The sequence below is a fragment of the Pogona vitticeps genome, chromosome 4, assembly GCF_051106095.1.
Source record: "Pogona vitticeps strain Pit_001003342236 chromosome 4, PviZW2.1, whole genome shotgun sequence".
Taxonomy (NCBI): Eukaryota; Metazoa; Chordata; class Lepidosauria; order Squamata; family Agamidae; genus Pogona; species Pogona vitticeps.
The window spans coordinates 10,570,437-10,588,913 of NC_135786.1; the positions used below are offsets into that span (position 1 = coordinate 10,570,437).

Here is an 18,477-nt window from a genome sequence, read left to right on the forward strand (position 1 = left end):
TTATGATGATAGAAAGCTAGTGAATGTGCAGCCATAATATAAAACCCCATAGATTTCGCATCCACTTATTTTCCTGGGTTAAGGGGGAAAAGGTTGATAAACATTTATATTTTGACTATTCTTGCTATCTTAGGAAATTCCTACCAGACATATCTGCTAGTCTAGTAATAATATAAAAACCTACATAAATGGATTTATATTTCCCAAAAGATAGCACTATAAGGTTACAATACCTCTTTTTGCTTCCATTCATCTGTTACTTTTGATAATTTTGAGCTTTACATTTACAGATCCCAAGCAAGACATTAATTCATATGTCAAGATTGTTTATAATTCATTGATCTTATTCTGCCAGAGCTTGAGAAATGGTAGATTGATTTGAAAACAACTAGGTTCAGGCTGTACTTTTAAAAGCATTTTCATTGTCGAAGTACAAAACACAGTGTGTTGTAAACAAAATATCAAGTTTTAGTTGTCAGGTGGTCGTGTTTTGTTTTGACTCTTGTAGAACTTAATTGTTAGACCTATTGCTGCCTCATAGTCAATGAGGTTCTTTAAAGTCCTAGGATTAGAAATTGAGACTGCCATGTCATCTGTAAATAATTTTAGTACGCATCTTTGTCCATTAACCTGAACTACTGTACTGGATTTGTCTTCTCTCAGTAAAGTAGTTAATGGTCTGAGCAAATAGGATGACAAGCAGCAACCTTGTTTGTTCTGCCAGTTAATGAGTATTGAAAGAGGATTTATACCATCCCCTCTAATCATTATTTTATGTTTATGAATATGTGGCCCATAAACCTCAGGAGCAAATTCAAAGTGCCCTACCAAACTGAAAATCCCACATGCAGCTACACCAATTTCAGTGATATCGAACTGCTAGAACTGTTTACTGCTATTGCACTGATAATTTACTACAATGAGAGCAAAAATCATAAAAGCAGTCTCCTGCAAATAAGTGCTGGTTATCCCAAATTTGTTTCTTTACGTACAATGTCTGAAATCCAGGAGTGAGTCTTGAATAGAGTAGGCCCATTGAATCACTGGAACCTATAGAAGAGTTGATTCACCAAACCCCTACTGACTCAATAAGCCCCCTCTTGTTGCAACTACTGGATTTCAGTCATTGAAAGAAACTTTATTCAGGTGTTCTAAACCAGGTAGAATGAGCATAAGCAGAGGGGGCTATATCAGCCCCATCTCCTCTCTCATCACTGCTGCCACCCTCCTACCTCAGGTACTGATTCCCACAGAGAATCTGCATGGATAGCAGTGACTTGGCATCTTCAGAGCCCTCTCCCTCCATCAGCATAAGGTGACAATGGTAAGGATGGGACTAGAATGCTGCCTGTGAGTATCCTACCTAGTTCTGAATGCCTGAAGAAGGAATTAAGTGCAGGGAAGCATTTGGGAATAACTGTATGACATGTAACTAGCCATGCACACATCTTCAGACTACAATCAGTGGTCTAGCTTTTGGCATGTCTGTAGATCAGCTTGGTTATGGTCATTTCTCTCATAAATAAATAAATAAATAAATAAAGATGTGATTGAGATGTGAAGATGGCCTTCCATTCTCGATGACTCCAGTGTCTTTGGCACCATAAAGGGCTGTGCTCTGAATTCCTGCTATGACTTAGCCATAATGTCTGAATAGCAACCTTGATTGCAAAGAAATTCTGCTGGTGATGAGCAGTTTCTGTCTGTTTCTCGAGATAAAACATACACACAGACATCACAATTGTATGCATGCTCAGATCCTGGAAATACTAGTATTTCTTTGAGCTACAATTTCTAAATCCCCTCTCAGCATGACCAGTGGCAGGGGAATTCCAGTGGTTGTGTTTGAAAAAAAAAACCAGCATTCTCAAGGGCTATGTATGTTTATCTAGAAAGCAGTTCCTTTGAATTTAGTGGGGTAGCAAGTCTCTAAGGTGTTCTTATGAAAGCCATATTTGGAAAGAAATTCAGAATAAAAAGGGACTTCCTTCCAAATAAACTTGGATAGGATTAAGCTCTAAGAATCTTTTTTAGACACATGGATGATACTTGCGTTACTTTTTGTGTATTTTGGCTGGATTACCTGTTCCTTTGTTTCAAAGGCAACTCTCTGTTTTTTATTTCTCACAGAACATTCAGAGACGCACAAGAAGCGCTACATCCGGACCCTTTCCTCAAAGATCAATCCATTGAATTGAATGGAGTTTACTCTCCCAATTACCGGCATGTTACAAAACTTTAGACAGCCTTACAACCCTGTCCTATGCTCACCGCCTAGAAAAGTAAGGGAGTTTTTAAAGGCTTCGAAGCCTAGTATCCTATTGCTACCCGCAAGGAAGCGTTGGCCCATTGAACCAATTCCTCCGTGCTAAATCAACGCGTGTGTACACCCCGCTGCATCCATAGATCAACTCTAATTAGGACTAGTGCTTAAGATGCTTGCTAGGCAAGGGAACACTTTACTTCCCAGGCAGCGCGCCTCAACCCGATCCTAAGCCTGGCGCTGCGTCCCACAGACTTTAGCGGAGCTCCCTCTTTTTTACACGCGCGCAGGATCGCGGCAGAAAGGTGGAACGGGGCAATTTTAATACACTTTTTTTTTCGCGGTCGCAAAACTGCACACACGTTTTTTTTCTTCTTATCCACTCCAGAAGGCCGGCTCTGCGCGCACCTTTGCGCCAGTGTGTGTGTGTGTGTGGCTCTGTGCGCGTTTTTGCGCCGTTTGTGTGTATGTGTGTTTTTGTGTATGTGTGGTTCTGTGCGCACCTTTGCGCCAGTGTGTGTGTGTGTGTGGCTTTGTGCGCGCTTTTGCGCCTGTGTGTGTGTATGGTTCTGTGCACGCCTTTGCGCCGTGTGTGTGTGTGTGTGTGTGTGTGTGTGTGTGTGTGTGTGTGTGTGTTTCCTTCCTTCCTTCCTTCCCCCCCCCGCCTTTCTTTTCCTCTCCCCCGACGCAGCGGTTTCCCACGACGCTCCGCCCCTTCTCACCGGCGGCGGTGTGCGAACGGGTTAACCCGGGACGCGAGCCCGGCACGAAGGGCGGCCGACACAATGGCCAGCATCAGAGCATGAATAATCCCCGCCGCGGCCACTCCTCCCTCCCCCCCTTTGCAACCGCTCCCCATCGCCCGCCCTCCTTGGGGGCCGCCGCTGCAGAAGAGAGAGAGAGAGAGGAAAAAAAAACTTTTTCCAAACTTGCCAAGCGGCCGCACGCGGGATCGGCGGGGGCGGCGACGGGGGGCGGAGGTGGGGTTGTGAGTGGGGGGGAAAGAGGCGGCGATCCACCCGGCGCAGGTTGATCTCTCATCACTTGATTAGAGCGCCTGGTTTTTGCTCCTCGCCCGGGCGAAACTTTCTGGTGCGCCTTGGCGCTTTCTCCTCGGTGGGGAGCCCCGCTTTTTAACTTTTTTTCCCCCTCCTGCTTTTGACTCCTCGGCCATGAATGCACGGGGGAAGCCCTAGCAACCCCCCCTGGACCCATCGATCCTTGTTTCCTTTCCTCCCATCTTGGACTTTCTCTGCCCCCCCCCCATCTTTTTTCTTCTTAATTTCCCTTCTTGGCGAAAGCATCCTTCTTGGCCATGGCGAGCGGCCACCCTTGGGGCCGGGCGCTGCTGGCGCTGCTGCTGGCGGCGGTGGCGGTGGCGGTGGCGGCCGCCGTGCCCTCTGGCTCGGAAGGGCGACCCGTCTCTTTCCACGCGGACGTGAACGGCCACAGCTTGCACCCGCCTTACTTCAACCTGGCCGAAGGCACCCGGATCTCGGCCACGGCGACCTGCGGCGAGGAAGAGCCGGGATCCCGGAACCCCAGGCCGGTGGAGGATTTGTATTGCAAGCTGGTGGGGGGGCCGGTGGCAGGAGGCGAGCCCAACCAGACCATCCAGGTATCTTTGCCCTCTGAAGTTCTGGGGGGGGGGGAAAGGCGATCGCGCACCCGATCCCCGTCTCTGGAGGCTCTCCTTTTATTCCTCATCATCCGCGTGTTTGTTTGCCAGAGAAAACATGCCAGGCTGACACCCCCCCCCCCTCCCAGAGCGCGCAGGTTCACGTCGGGCTTGCTAAGAGGGAGGCTGTAATCCGGGTCGCCCAACATTCGGACTTTCTGCTCGAACCCCAACTTTTATAACTTCTCAGCCTGGTGAAGAGTTTTCGGAGAGTGCGAACGTTTGCCTTATTTGTGTGATCCTCCCCCCCCCCAAAAAAAACCACGATTCGATAAAAGCGGTCTTCGACTCAGAACGTTGTTTCTGCAAATAATTCATAGGTCAGAGTGATATGTGAGTTTTGCATTTGCTATACTGTAATCATGTGCATTTTTTGTGGGGGTAAACCAAATTATTTATTTATTTATTTATTTATTTATTTATTTATTTATTTATTTATTTATTTATTTATTTATTTATTTATATCCCGCCTATCTGGTCAATTATCTGTCGATCATAGGGGGACCAGCTTCAGAGTTAACACAGACATACAACTGGTGTGTTACAACATTGGGCGGGGGGAGGTGTTATCTTGAATCAAAAGCAATTGCTCTAGATCTGAGATCTTTTTCTTCTTCACCAGTGTGAGTTCCTAGATGGGCTGAATTCTCCACCTCCCCCCTTTATAACCCCATTCTCCAGTTATCTTCAAATTTCATTTTCTGTTTGTGCAACAGACACACTAGATCTCTTGAGAGGGAAGTGAGCACATCTGTGGTCACACCTTTTTTGCCCACCCAGGCGTGTGCGTCTCCTGAGCGCAATGCCCCATTGCTTCCCTTTTGACCAATGAATTTAGCTGATCCCCCCCCCCCCATCTGAACATGTTACCTTTTGGGACTGCAGTTCCCAGAATCCCCAGCCATCTTGGAATTCATCATCCTCCAAAAGTAATGTTCTCCAGGCTGTTTTTTTTTTAAAAAAATAAAATAACTGGTGTCAAATGGCAGTGTCACCCTCCTGTTTTAAGAAGAGAGACATGGTTATCTGTCTCTCAATACACATTGGATGAGTACAGACAAGGCTATTGTGAAACCTGCTGTCTGAACTTCACTGCCAGATGGGGGTGGGGTGGTGGGTGGGTGAGGAGAACCCACCTTGCTTGCATACCGGATTATAAATCTAGAGCAATAAAGGGAATGAAAAGATTAGCTATTCATTTGGAATTTGGCGGGATTGTACAAAAAAAAAACTGGCTTAGGCAGTCATTTGTGGTGAGTGAAGAGTTGACTGCCTTCATTGTTCACTACAGCAGACACAGACTTGAAAGCAAAACTGGCGCTGCTGCGCTAAATGTGTTTGACTGCGGTGTGTGTACTCGCACTGCTACTTTAACAAGTGCAGGTTGGATTTTCTCTTATCAAACCGAGTTTATGTCTATCTGCCAAAAATAAAGGTTGCTACCCAGCCAAAGTGAAATATTTCTCAAGAATACAAGACAGTATTGTCTCCATTGATTTCAGGGAGGAAAAAAAAACCCTATGTAAACATGTGCTTAACTTCTCTGCTTTAAAGTTGTGGAACTGATATTTAACTTTGCTCAAGTGATTGTCTCGTTTGTTAGGTCTGCGAAATAATCCCATTACGTATGTTTTTGGGACATAAAAGAAGAGATGTTGGGTTGGGAAAAAACCCAAATTGGCCCATTCAAAGTACTTCTTTAATAATAATAATAATAATAATAATAATAATAATAATGATAATGATAATGATAATGATAATGATAATGATAATAATAATAATAATAATAATAATAATAATAATAATAATAATAATAATAATAATAATAATAATAATAATAATAATAATAATAATAATAATTGTGTGCTGCCAAGTCAATTCTAACTTATGGCAATCCTTTTCAGAGTTTTCCAAGTACAGAATACTCCGAAGTGGTTTACTGTTCCCTTCTTTGGGGGGCATCCTGGGACTGTGCAGCTTGCCCAAGGCCACACAGGTTGGCTGTACTTGCAAGAGAAATGGTGGGGAATTGAATCTCAACCTCTGGACCCACAGCCCGATACCTAAACCACTGAGCTATCCAGCCAACTATTGCTTAATATTTAGCATTTATATACTGCTTTCTCTAAGTGCTTGGAGTGTTTCGTATTGGCTTTCTTACAGTAACTCTGTAGGACAGAGTGGTGTGCTTATGTCTGTATTATCCATGGTGACTAAGGCACAGTGGCTTGGCTTCAGGCTGTGTAATAAGTTTGTGCTTGATATAAAGGAAGCTGCAGATATCCAGGTTCATATTTGTAATGTTTGGATTGCATTGCTTACAATGTAAGCTGTACATGGATGCTTGAAGAACATGGCAGGATTTGCCCAGTGCAAGGGTTGGATAGTTTAAAATCAGACAGACAGGGCCTCCAAGCATATATACCGCAAGCTTTAGATTGAGTATACTTCTAAAGCATTTCAAACTCAGTCTAAAATATGTGAGCTGGTGTGACATAGTAGTGGTTAGAGTGTTGTATTAGGACTCAGGAACGTTGTGTTCAAACCCTCATTTGGCCATAAAATTCACTGAATGATCTTCAGCTAGTCAAGGATCTCCCTCCCCCATCTGCTGAGAAGAGGAGGGCTGTGTAGGCTGTCTTAAGCTCATTAGAGGAATGGGCTGTGAACAAGTAAATAACATGTAACAGGCTGGCTGGCTATCCCAGTGGTTTAGGTACTTAGTTGTGGAGCCAGAGGTTGGGGGTTCAATTCCCCATTGGGGACTTATGGGTTGCCATAAGTCATAATTGACATAATGGCACCTGGTTATTATTATTTAAGAGATAGACAGTAAATATTGCTAAGAAACCTGAAGATAATAATCCTGCCTTGTAGCATATGTATATGTTACTTTCATTTGCCACAATTAAACAAGCAAATCTGGTGATTTAAAAAAAAACTGAACAAAAACTAGCTAAACCCTTGAATGGAGGCAATAGGCAAGCTAAGCATGCACACCATGCGGGACGTCTGACACACCGTGTTCAGTACTTGAGGAAAAAGTGTTTTTATCTTCCAACCCCAAGGGGAATGTGTTGAATGTGGAGAATATAGGGATGAAGGTGTCCTTAAATTATTTGAAGGAATGTGGGTGGGAGAGAAGGGTGTGTTAAGGATAAACAATTATTACAGGCTTATGTCAAAGTAAATGTTGCCTGCTTAAACTGGAGCCTGGCTGAGACGCCACAAGTACCCGAGGCCAAGAATTTCCTAGGAATGTGGATGGTAAAAGCGTACTGCTGTTTGGAGTGACTTCTGCTTGGCAAAGTGCTTAACAACTGTGGACATCTGGGATGGAGGGGGAACCTGTTGCAAGAAAGGATTTGCGAAGGGGGTGGGTGGGAACGGGACTGAGAAGACCGAATGAGCTTTCATTTCCCTGAATCCCAGGCCCTTTGTAAATCCTGGGAAGGCAAACCAGAGTAGCTGGGAAACAAATGGGATCGGAAACCTCCCCCAGTGTGAGATGAAAGCCTAAGACAAACCAAAGCAGCAGGAACCACCGTGGTTTCTGCTGGGTTAGGAAGAACTTAAAATGCCAGTTCACCTGGAGGCCTTTCTGTGGGGAACGTTACAGAGCGCTGTATCCTTTTCTGTACATTCACACTCAAATGCACTTGGAAGCCACAAATAAAAAGTTAAGTGTGGCATATTTAATTGGGGGGAATTGTTATTTGTTTTGCCATGGGATTATTGGCTTCGAATCCTCATTTAATAGTTGCTTCATACCCGTGTTGCTTCAGAGGCTAATGTAGAATATGCCCCCTGTTTGAAACAGCAAGGTTATCTAAAATCATATTTGTATGAACTGTTGGTTCAGAATGCGGATCCTGAGGACCAATGAACATATTACACTTTTTAGCGTAATATGTTTGTTCCTCCCCATGGAGAATGAAAGAGAATCTCAATACTGCCTTGTCTTCTGAACCCTTTTCTGCCCATTCCAGATTATTAGGATTACAGTACTATGTTCAGCTGTTGCAACGTGCATTTGCCTTTTAGAATATTTGCTGCGGAAGGCTGCAGTCTTATATACAATTCATCATCATAAGCCATCAAGTCAATTCTGACATGACAATCCTTTTCAGGGTTTTCTAGGTAGAGAGTACTCAGAAGTGGTTGACCCTTCCCTTCTTCTGGAGGTGCTCTAGGGCTGTACAGTTTGCCCAAGGCCACACAGGCTCATTTTTCTCCCTGCAGGCACAGTGGGAATCAAATTCCCAACCTCTGGCTCAGCAGCCAGATACCTAACTCCAGCTGTCCAGCCAGCTATATCCAATTAACTAGACTAGGTCCTATTGACTCACTGCTAAGTAGACAAGCTTTTTGCTCTCCATCTCTTGCATCAGACAGTAAAATGTCCTTCCCAGTGGGTGCCCACACTGTAGTAAATGTTAAGTTGTAACTATGAATGAATGAATGAATGAATGAATGAATGAATGAATGAATGAATGAATGAATGAATGAATGAATGAATAGTTGGGCAGTGGTGGTTGGAGGACATAGTCAAAGCTTCAGGTCTACATTGGTAGTTGTTTTAAGTGGCTTCTCTTCTGCCAATCCCTCAGTTTTGGAGTTTGGATAGACTGCGTTGGTGTATGCCTTTTGTACAGCAGCCTTCACCTACTGATAAAATCTTGCACAATTAAGAGCAATATTGTATGTACCTCATGCTCTGGTATGAGACACTAAGCCTGCTCACAGTGAGTGACTGTGGCACAGTGACAGGAGCTTGCTGACTGCCCAGTTCTTCCATTTTTGCTGCATGGTTTGATTTGTAGCAGATTAATGTCCAACCTCAATGCTGCAGTTCTGTTTTGTGAGATGTCTGTTGCTTTATTGCCAGTCCTCCTCAATTAACATAATGAGGGAGAGGTGGACAAAAACAAGGAAAGATTTCCCTTTGCTCTTCATCAGCAGTGTTACACACTGAATATAACATATTTTGAATTGGAGATTAAAACACCAATTACCGGTATGCCATGGATTTGAAATGTTACCTGGTCTTGTTGGTGACCAACAAAGGGCAGCCCAACTTTTTCGTGTACAGAAGAGTATATCTGTCACTGAATGGGCTGTGTGAATGGACCCACCTTCCCAAGCTATGTGTCAATGCAATCATAGTTTTTGAATTGGCTGTCAGTGGTCAAAATCCTGTTGTGTTGTTATGCCTGCAGAAGGCAAACGGCATAATTTACAGTCTGTTCTTTCGGGTGATTAACAAATCCCTACTCGAATTTTGGTGGATATGTTTTCTGTCCATGGCGTGTTTATTATGAAGTTTGAACCCAGCAAAGTGACTTTTCTCACCCAGATATACAGATAAGCAAACTGTGGGAGGAAGGTGTGTGATTCATTTAGATGCATCTATTTTCAGCAAAAGTAGTCAAGCAGCTTACACTAATACATTGCCTCAGCACTATTTAACAGATCATTATTATATTTGCATTTGAACGTGGTCTCTGTAACACAACAGATGTTTACCTGTGGCCCAAATCCTACTAGTTATGCCAACAAATTTAACTCAAATAGCACAGACTTTAGAGGTTACAAAGTCAGTGTAGACATTATCTGTTGTGTACTGAGTTATGCAAGTCAATGGGTAACAAGTACTGTTTACTCTGACTTTGTAACTTGAAACAATTTTCTGCCAAAAGTTATGCTGTACATGTTATGCCACCAATCTGTTTTTGAAGTGATGCTGCCTTGTCAGATTATCCAGTTTATAGTTGGCCACATCGGTGTTGCTCAAGAGGCTTAAGGAAAGGAGTCACATTTGCTTAAAAACTTTTTATACCTCTCTCATGAGGTCTGTTTCACAGCCATGTCTTGTTTTATGTCAACTTTTTTGGGAACCTATTAGTGACATCCAGTGAAAGAACTTTGGCTTTATAGACTGTAGTTTGACGCTGTTTTCCTACTTTCCGATCTTCTGTATGGCTTTGATACTGATGCCTCTTTGATCTGAAACTTACTTTGTTGGCTGGTTTGTCTCTGCTTAAACCCTTCAGTATCTGGTACTTTCCCATAACAGGAAGTAGTACCTGAAAGGGGGAGGGGGCTAAGCAAGAGGAGAGACATATTCTTGAAAGATCACTGTTCTAAGCTCATTTTCTTTAGGGATTTCAACACCATTGGTCCTGGAGGTACCGTATTTTCCCCGAAAATAAGATAAAGTCTTATATTAATTTTTTGCTGCTCCAAAACATGCTAGAGCTTATTTTCAGCTGATGTTTTATTTTTTCATGCATAACAATCTACATTATTCAAATACAGTCATGTCATTTTTTTGGTTGCTGCAGAAGGGCGGGGTTTCACTTAGCTGGGGCTTATTTTTGGGGTAGGGCTTATATTACGAGCAGGGACGTGGTAGCGCTGTGGGCTAAACCGCAGAAACCTATGCTGCAGGGCCAGAAGACCAAGCAGTCGTAAGATCGAATCCACGCGACGGAGTGAGCGCCCATCGCTTGTCCCAGCTCCCGCCAACCTAGCGGTTCGAAAGCATGCAAATGCAAGTAGATAAATAGGGACCACCTCGGTGGGAAGGTAACAGCGTTCCGTGTCTAAGTCGCACTGGCCATGTGACCACGGAAGATTGTCTTCGGACAAAACGCTGGCTCTATGGCTTGGAAATGGGGATGAGCACCGCCCCCTAGAGTCGAACACGACTTGACAAAAATTGTCAAGGGGAACCTTTACCTTTAACCTTTACCTTATATTACGAGCATCCTGAAAAATCATACTAGGGCTTATTTTCAGGTTAGGTCTTATTTTTGGAGAGTCAGGGTACTGAGCAAAAGAAAAAGAGAAATGTTCAGTTTCAGTAATCTGAAATACCAGTAGTGAACTTTGTTTTAGAGCTCTTCATGTTTTACGAATTGAGTTTGCTCTAATTTTTCGCCAGTTCATATATTATTCTCTAACAAAACACAGCCAAAGACCACAAGACTTTGTAGATGGGGCCCTACAAGAGTTAGTCTCTACCTAAAATTACAGGCTGAGATAGCTGTTTTTACATGAGTTTGAAAATGGCAATCAGCCAGTCAGTTTCATATTGATTGTAAGCCTGCAAATTTTCTCTTTGAATTACAGCAAGAGATGCAGCACAGACCTTTTTAGAGATGCAGCACTGAAGCTCTTCACACTTTGAGAGGTTGAGATGAAAAGCTTATTTGCTTCATTTTTGTATACTTGGTACTTTTCAGTAACCCCCTGAATATTTACTTTATTTTTAGTACAATTAGAGCTTGCACAGTATTTTGCAATCTTTAAATTGGCTTAATAAAAGGATTTGCCTTAATACAAGTTTTGATAACGATTTAAGTGCAAGGTTAAGCAATCCTTTTGAATTAGTTGGCGCCATCAGGTAAAAAACTCTAAATTGCTAGGCACTTTTTGTTTGGAGAATGTACTTATAGATAGACTACTTTCCAGAAGCATCTCCTCTCCTCCATCCCCTGTTTTACTTTTCTCCTGATCACTGCCTTTTCTGGCTTCCCATACTTGTAATCATGACTTTCAGTGTTAAATTGGGGAGATATATGGGGGTAAATTGAGGATATATGCAGGGATGTGGTGGTGCTGCGGGCTAAACTGCAGAAGCCTGTGCTGCAGGGTCAGAAGACCAGCAGTTGTAAGATCAAATCCACGTGACAGAGTGAGCTCCCGTCGCTTTGTCCCAGCTCCTCGCCAACCTAGCAGTTCCAAAGCATGCAAATGTGAGTAGAAAAATAGGTACCACCACGGTGGGAACGTAAAACGATTTTCCTAGTCACGCTGGCCAAGTGACAATGGAAACTGTCTTCGGACAAACGCTGGCTCTATGGCTTGAAAAAATGGGATGAGCACCGCCCCTAGAGTCAGACACGACTGAACTGAAAATGTCAAGGGGAACTTTATGGGGGTGTATCTAGGGCTGTCTACCAATAGAGGCCCATGCAGAACTACCAATACTTGGGAATGTTCCTTTTTGTACTACATCTCCCAGAAGTCCCTAGATGGCCGGGGGATTCTGGGAGTTGTAGTCCAAAAATTTAGTATTTCAAAGATCTGGAGATATTATACTGTCACAATGTCTGAGGAAGTGGATCCTGAAAAAGGTGGCAAATTATTTTTGTGTTGATTTATTTTTGGTTTGGCTATATCTTGTCTATTGATTGCTCAGAGAAAAACTGAGGGCCCAGTTCAAGAAAGTGTTTCTCTTGAATTTCAGGGGAAGAATTAAGCATGATTTCCAGAATGTGTTAGAAGGAGGTTGTATGTCTGTGTTCCACATGCTGTGAAGTCACATTGGAGTTATAGCAACCTTAATAGAGTTAGATATTTAAGGAGTAGTTTCACCACTGCTGCCACACATACCTACCCATGAATTTCCAGAGCTGAGCAGGGATATGAACCCAGATTTCTTGAGTACTAGCCTGTCACTCTGTCCAGTGCACCATACTGAGCATCAGAAGGAGATAACGTACAATAATACTTTTTAAGTTCAAAATGGATTTTGGTAAGAAATATTGTAACTTTATGCTGAAGATGTAGTAGCAAATGTGTAGCTGATCATGGGAAGTGCAATGACATAGAGATGCATCCATCCATCCATCCATCCATCCATCCATCCATCCATCCATCCATCCATCCATCCATCCATCCATCCATCCATCCATCCATCCATCCATCCATCCATCCATCCATCCATCCATCCATCCATCCATCCATCCATTAGTGATTTACTGCCTGCATTTTCAAAAGCACCTTGCTTTAGCAATACTTTAAAAAACATTCAGTGCAAACTGTTGGCCCTCATTTTGGTATAGTCTTGTTTTTCTCATGTTGTGATGCCTTCAAAGTTCCTGCTTTAATTTCTGAGGCACCAGTGATCAGCACAATTGCAGTGGCTGATGGGGAAGTTAGCTTGTTCTTGTCACAATAAGCCGATCACACGTGAAAGCATAAGACTAGAGAAAGCTAGTAACTGGAAGAACTTTGTATGCTATGCAAAGTGCAGAATGGTACTGGATAGCATTGTTGTTGTTGTTTAGTCATTAAGTCATGTTAAGTGGACTCTTTAAGAGCACGCCAGGCTGCCCTGTCTTCTACTGCCTCCTGGAGTTTATTTTATTTATTTATTAGATTTTTACCCCACCCCTCTAGACACTGTCTACTCGGGGTGGCTTACATAGATAGATGTCTACTGCCTCCCGGAGTTGGGTCAAATTCATGTTGGTTGCTTCAATGACACTGTCCAACCATCTCGTCCTCTGTTGACCCCTTCTCCTCCTGCCTTCACACTTTCCTAACATCAGGGTCTTTTCCAGGGAGTCTTCTGTTCTCATAAGATGGCCAAAGTATCGGAGCCTCAGCTTCAGGATATGTCCTTCCAGTGAGCACTCATGGTTGATTTCCTTCAAAATGGATAGAGTTGTTCTCTTTGGATAGCATAGTGATAGCATAATATCACTGCTATCACTATGCTACTGGATAACATAATGAAGTTTTGTTTTGAATTAGGATTTCCTAATGTCTACCCTTTGTGAGATGGGAAATCAGTCATTTTTATTCTATACTGCTGTCTCTTAGCTGTTATCAATTGTGATTTGGAAAATTGCTTCTAAATAATATTTGCCTCATTGCAAGGACTTGAATAATTCTTTTGGAATGTCTTCAGTTATTGCTACTCCGTGATCTCTTGTATAAAATAGAGTTGTATGACTAGGGGAATTTGGGTGTAATGGACTCTCCTGGTAAAGCAAAAAATGCTGGCATTTTCTTTGCCAGTTTCCTTGCATCTGTCTCTTGCTTCTTCACAGGTTTATGTTGCACTCTTCAAAGACTTCTAAGAGTCCCTTTGATTCAAATGAGAGAAAGGATTAGATTTGTAATTCCTTGAAAGGAAGGTCTCCCATTCAAACATGCTTGCTTATCTCTGTTTGTGCTGATAGCAGAGGTATTAAATTCTTTAAACCTTTTTGTATCTTCTTTGTCTTCCATTACCATTTCAATAGTCCCCCATCTCTTTCCTGAGAAAATCTTGTTGTTGTAATTCAATCTCTCCCCTCCTCAGTTTTTTATTTCAGTTTCCTTAGATCTACAGGGTTGAGGGGTTTGTCTTTTCAGGCGTTCTGTAAACAAGATTTAGCTATTTGTCTACCAGATTGTTGAACTTTATTTTCCTTATTCAAGACTATACATTACTACTGTATCCTAAAATGCTCTTTGTATCCTAAAATGCTCATTGTTGGGAGAAAACTAGTAGAAGTAACATTTTCTAATGCTGGTCCCATCACCTCCTGTCAAATAGAAGGGGAAGATATGGAGGCAGTGACAGAGTTTACTTTTGTGGGCTCCATGATCACTGCAGATGGTGACAGCGGCCACGAAATTAAAAGACGCCTGCTTCTTGGGAGGAAAGTGATGACAAACCTTTAAAAGCAGAGACAGCATCTTGCCGACAAAGGTCCGCATAGTCAAAGTTATGGTTTTTCCAGTAATGATGTATGGAAGTGGGAGCTGGACCATAACGAAGACTGACTGTTGAAGAATTGATGCTTTTGAATTGTGGTGCTGGAGGAGACTCTGGAGAGTCCCCTGGATTGCAAGGAGATCAAACCTATCCATTCTGAAGGAAATCAAGCCTGAGTGCTCACTGGAAGGACAGATCTTGAAGCTGAGGCTCCAATACTTTAGCCATCTCATGAGAAGAGGAGACCCCCTGGAAAAGACCCTGATGTTAGGAAAATATGAAGGCAAGAGGAGAAGGGGACAACAGAAGATGAGATGGTTGGACATTGTCATCGAAGCAACCAATATGACTTTGACCCAACTCTGGGAGGCAGTGGAAGACAGGAAGACGTGGCATGCTCTGGTCCAGGGGGTCTCAAAGAGCCAGACACGACTTAACGACTAAACAACAACACCAATGTGGTTGCGATTGTTATGTGCCATTGAATTTGTACTCCAAAGGCAGGGTTAGGTGATACCTCTATTTAATCTTGACCAATGTTTATTTATTTTTTTAAATATATAGTTTTGTATAGTATTTCAAACTTGTATTTTAATTGTAGTGAACTGCCTTGGGTCTCCTGTGGGGAGAAAGGCAGCATATAAAATAATATAAATACATAAATAAACAACAAAAAAAGAAGCATTGCTATATGGTGTCAAGTCAGAACTTATTTACAGTGACACAAGTAGGTTTTTCAGAGTATTTAAGGAGTGGTTTTACTAGTTCCACTTACCTCCCAGTGAGTTTCCATGGCAGAATTGGCGAATAGAACCCTCTGAGTTCTATTCCATTACTCTGTCCATACTGGGTACCCCAATACCTCCACTAGACCATAAAAAACAGCAAACAAATGCAAGCTTTCAGCCACCATTTGTGGATGGTGCAGAAAAAAATGCCTATGTATTCACTCGAAAAGGTCCTTAACACCCGTTAGGGTCAATGGGGATAATTTTGCCGTACTCCACTATAGTTGTTACAAGCCTAGGAAGTCTCCCTTGCCCCAATAAAAACATTGGGAGCAATTGGGTTTTAAGCCAATGTCTTGTTTCCCAGTGTGGCTAATCACACTTGACAGCAGTTAGTATTAAGTGGTAGATTTCTTCTGAAAGGGTTGGTTCTGATTTGTCCAGTTCTTTTTTGGAATGAACCTCATTGATTCCCCCTCGCCTGAGCCATCCGATGGGCAGCAGAGTCCCAAAAATGGGTGCTTGTTCTCAAAGCCCGTGAAGCCCAGAGCATCCCATTATGAGAAAATATGTAAATGGAAGTTTTGCAGCTGATTCTGTTTCTTCTTCTTCTTCTTCTTCTTCTTCTTCTTCTTCTTCTTCTTCTTCTTCTTCTTCTTCTTCTTCTTCTTCTTCTTCTTCTTCTTCTTCTTCTTCTTCTTCTTCTTCTTCTTCTTCTTCTTCTTCTTCTTCTTCTTCTTCTTCTTCTTCTTCTTCTTCTTCTTCTTCTTCTTCTTCTTCTTCTTCTTCTTCTTCTTCTTCTTCTTCTTCTTCTTCTTCTTCTTCTTCTTCTTCTTCTTCTTCTTCTTCTTCTTCTTCTTCTTCTTCTTCTTCTTCTTCTGTGAGAGGTGGGCAGTGGTGGCACCCAGATAAAATTCATCCAGAGTAACAATCTCTCACCCCTGATGACATAGCCAGGAAATATTCCAGCTGGTTCTAGCCCTTCACCGTATACTCCTCTGACTGACATACCCTGTCTCTGGGCAAGTTAATTAAAAGGGAGATATGTTCCAGACATCTAACATTGCAAAATTGGATGCCATGTCTTCCTTCTCCAAGGCTCCGCAGAAGATCATAGGGGGTTCTCTGTTTCTTTTCAGGTGGGCAACGAATTTGGTCCACCTAAATAGATGCAGATGTTGGTGTCAGTGGCTGCTGTCTCAGGTGGTTCTCTTTCTGAAGACTGTACTTTAAGGAAGTAGAAAAAGGTTTCTTCTTCTGTTAAGACGATATAAACTAAAAGTGTGCACATTTGTGTTTTTGCACTACAACTCCCATCATTTCCCATATAACATACATGTAGTTTGAAAACAAAAAAATTGTAATCTTTGTAATATGAACCACATTGGGGTGTGTGCAGTCTTAAGAAACTATATATTTTATTCATTGGTCCGGAGACAAATTTGAAAATAGGATGTTGGGAGTTCTTTGGGATAGAAAGGTGTGTGTGTGTGTGTGTGTGTGTGTGTGTGTGAGTGAGTGAGAGTGAGAGAGAGAGAGAGAGAGAGAGAGGGGTTTAAGATGGCATTATTGGAGCAGAGATAACTTTGGGTAGTCTGTGAATGTTTTTTTGTGTTTTTGTTTTTGTTTCCATTTAACACTTGGTTTCGTTTCATTTACCAAAGTGCCAAGGGGGCCTTCAAACATTGGCAGTTTGGCCTGCTCTCTAGTGGTGTGGTTGCCATAGCAACTAACAGCAGGTCAAAATGGAGGCACTGATCCAGTCTATGGCTGGAGCAGAAGGCCAACAGCCCTGTTAGCACATTATACTCCTGCTGAGATAGTACTTGTGACCTAGTGTTTTCCTTTCTAAAAACATGTAAAATACACAAATAAATATAGCACAAGCTAATTGCAATGTTCATGTCCCTTTCATTGTTAAATAAAATATGTTTGGCTTGGTATTGATAGCAGGATATTTAATACAGCCCATTCTGTAATATCTCTTTTATATTCACATATATATGGTTGTGCTGAGCCATTAACTAAAATGCCCCAGAAGAAACTTAATCACTGTCTTGCTTTGGCTCCTTATATATAAACCTGAACGTTGATAGCATGATATTTAATACAGCCCATTCTGTAATATTTCTTTTATATTCATATATATATGGTTGTGCTGAGCCATTAACTAAAATGCCCCAGAAAAAACTTAATCACTGTCTTGATTTGGCTCCTTTATTCCAGTTGTAGGCAATTAGTTTGTCTTAGATTTTTTTTCCTCAGAGCGATAATGGCACTGCAGCCGGAAGAAGGAATGTCGCCTTTCTTCATTTCTAGATATGGAACTCGATAAGGAGCAATATTTGTGTTATTTGCAATTGCTGAACCAAAAAGAGGTCTAGACATTTGAGGGCCTCTGTGTGAGTGTGGGAGGAGTTATTTTGGGACAAGACCCCATGAAAAGAGTTGGAGAGAAAGCTGTTATTGTGTGATCAATGGTTGATGATGCATACAAGCAGCATGTTGTTCTTTAATATGAGGATTTTGGGCTGTAAGGGATAGTTTGCTGGAGAGCCTGGGAGTGAATTGGTTTTATTCATGAATAAATAAGTGTGGTCATCTCTTGTTTCTAACCTTTTCTTTATATGTTCTTCTCTACAGGGACAATACTGTGACATTTGTTCATCAGCAATCAGCAACAAAGCCCATCCCATCACCAATGCTATAGATGGCACTGAGCGCTGGTGGCAGAGTCCCCCTCTTTCTCGTAGGCTGGAATTCAACGAAGTCAACGTTACTTTAGATCTTGGGCAGGTAACTGTAGACAGTGTGCTTGGGTTTATATAATTATTCCTTGGTTTTTCTTTTGACAGGTGCTAAGAAACAAGAGAGTGCTTCTGTGGTCATTCAGTTTTTAGTAAATTAGAAGACACAGTGGAAAACCTTTACCTGTCTTTTGCTACATGCAGTAATACCCTGCTTAACGCTGCCATGTTTAGCAGTGTTTCGTCAGGGTACATTTTTCTCCATCCTCTCAAGAGGCAATCAGCCAATTCTTTGGTTGGGGTAAACTGCCCATCTCTTTTTCTCCATTCTCTTCTCTCCCTCTATTTTCCCCACCCCAGCTCTGTTTCACATGCATTGTTCCAGACAGAAACACATATGCTATCCACACATGTATGCAAGCAATTGGTTGGTTGGTGGAGAATTCTTCTGCAACCTCTCCTCACTTACTGGCCCCTTCCCATTCCGTTAAGGTGGCAGAGGCATTGGGTACATAGGACAGCTGCAGTTCCTTTTCTCTCTCTTTCATTTTTGCCTACTTTTT

At 42.3% G+C, this 18,477-nt stretch overlaps 1 protein-coding gene across 4 annotated transcripts in view; it reads left to right on the top strand.

Moving 5' to 3' along the window:
- The first annotated feature begins 3,489 nt into the window (after positions 1-3,489).
- Positions 3,490-18,477, top strand: part of LAMA5 (laminin subunit alpha 5) — a 200,949-nt gene continuing 185,961 nt past the window's right edge. For 3 of the 4 annotated variants that reach the window (XM_072996763.2, XM_072996765.2, XM_072996764.2), the window contains exons 1-2: positions 3,493-3,881; positions 17,811-17,963. In XM_072996763.2, coding sequence (XP_072852864.2) covers positions 3,579-3,881; positions 17,811-17,963 — 456 coding nt within the window. In that variant the 5' untranslated portion in view covers positions 3,493-3,578. Of the gene's footprint in view, positions 3,882-17,810; positions 17,964-18,477 lie in introns of all 4 variants that reach the window. The other variant, XM_072996767.2, reaches the window with a different exon arrangement.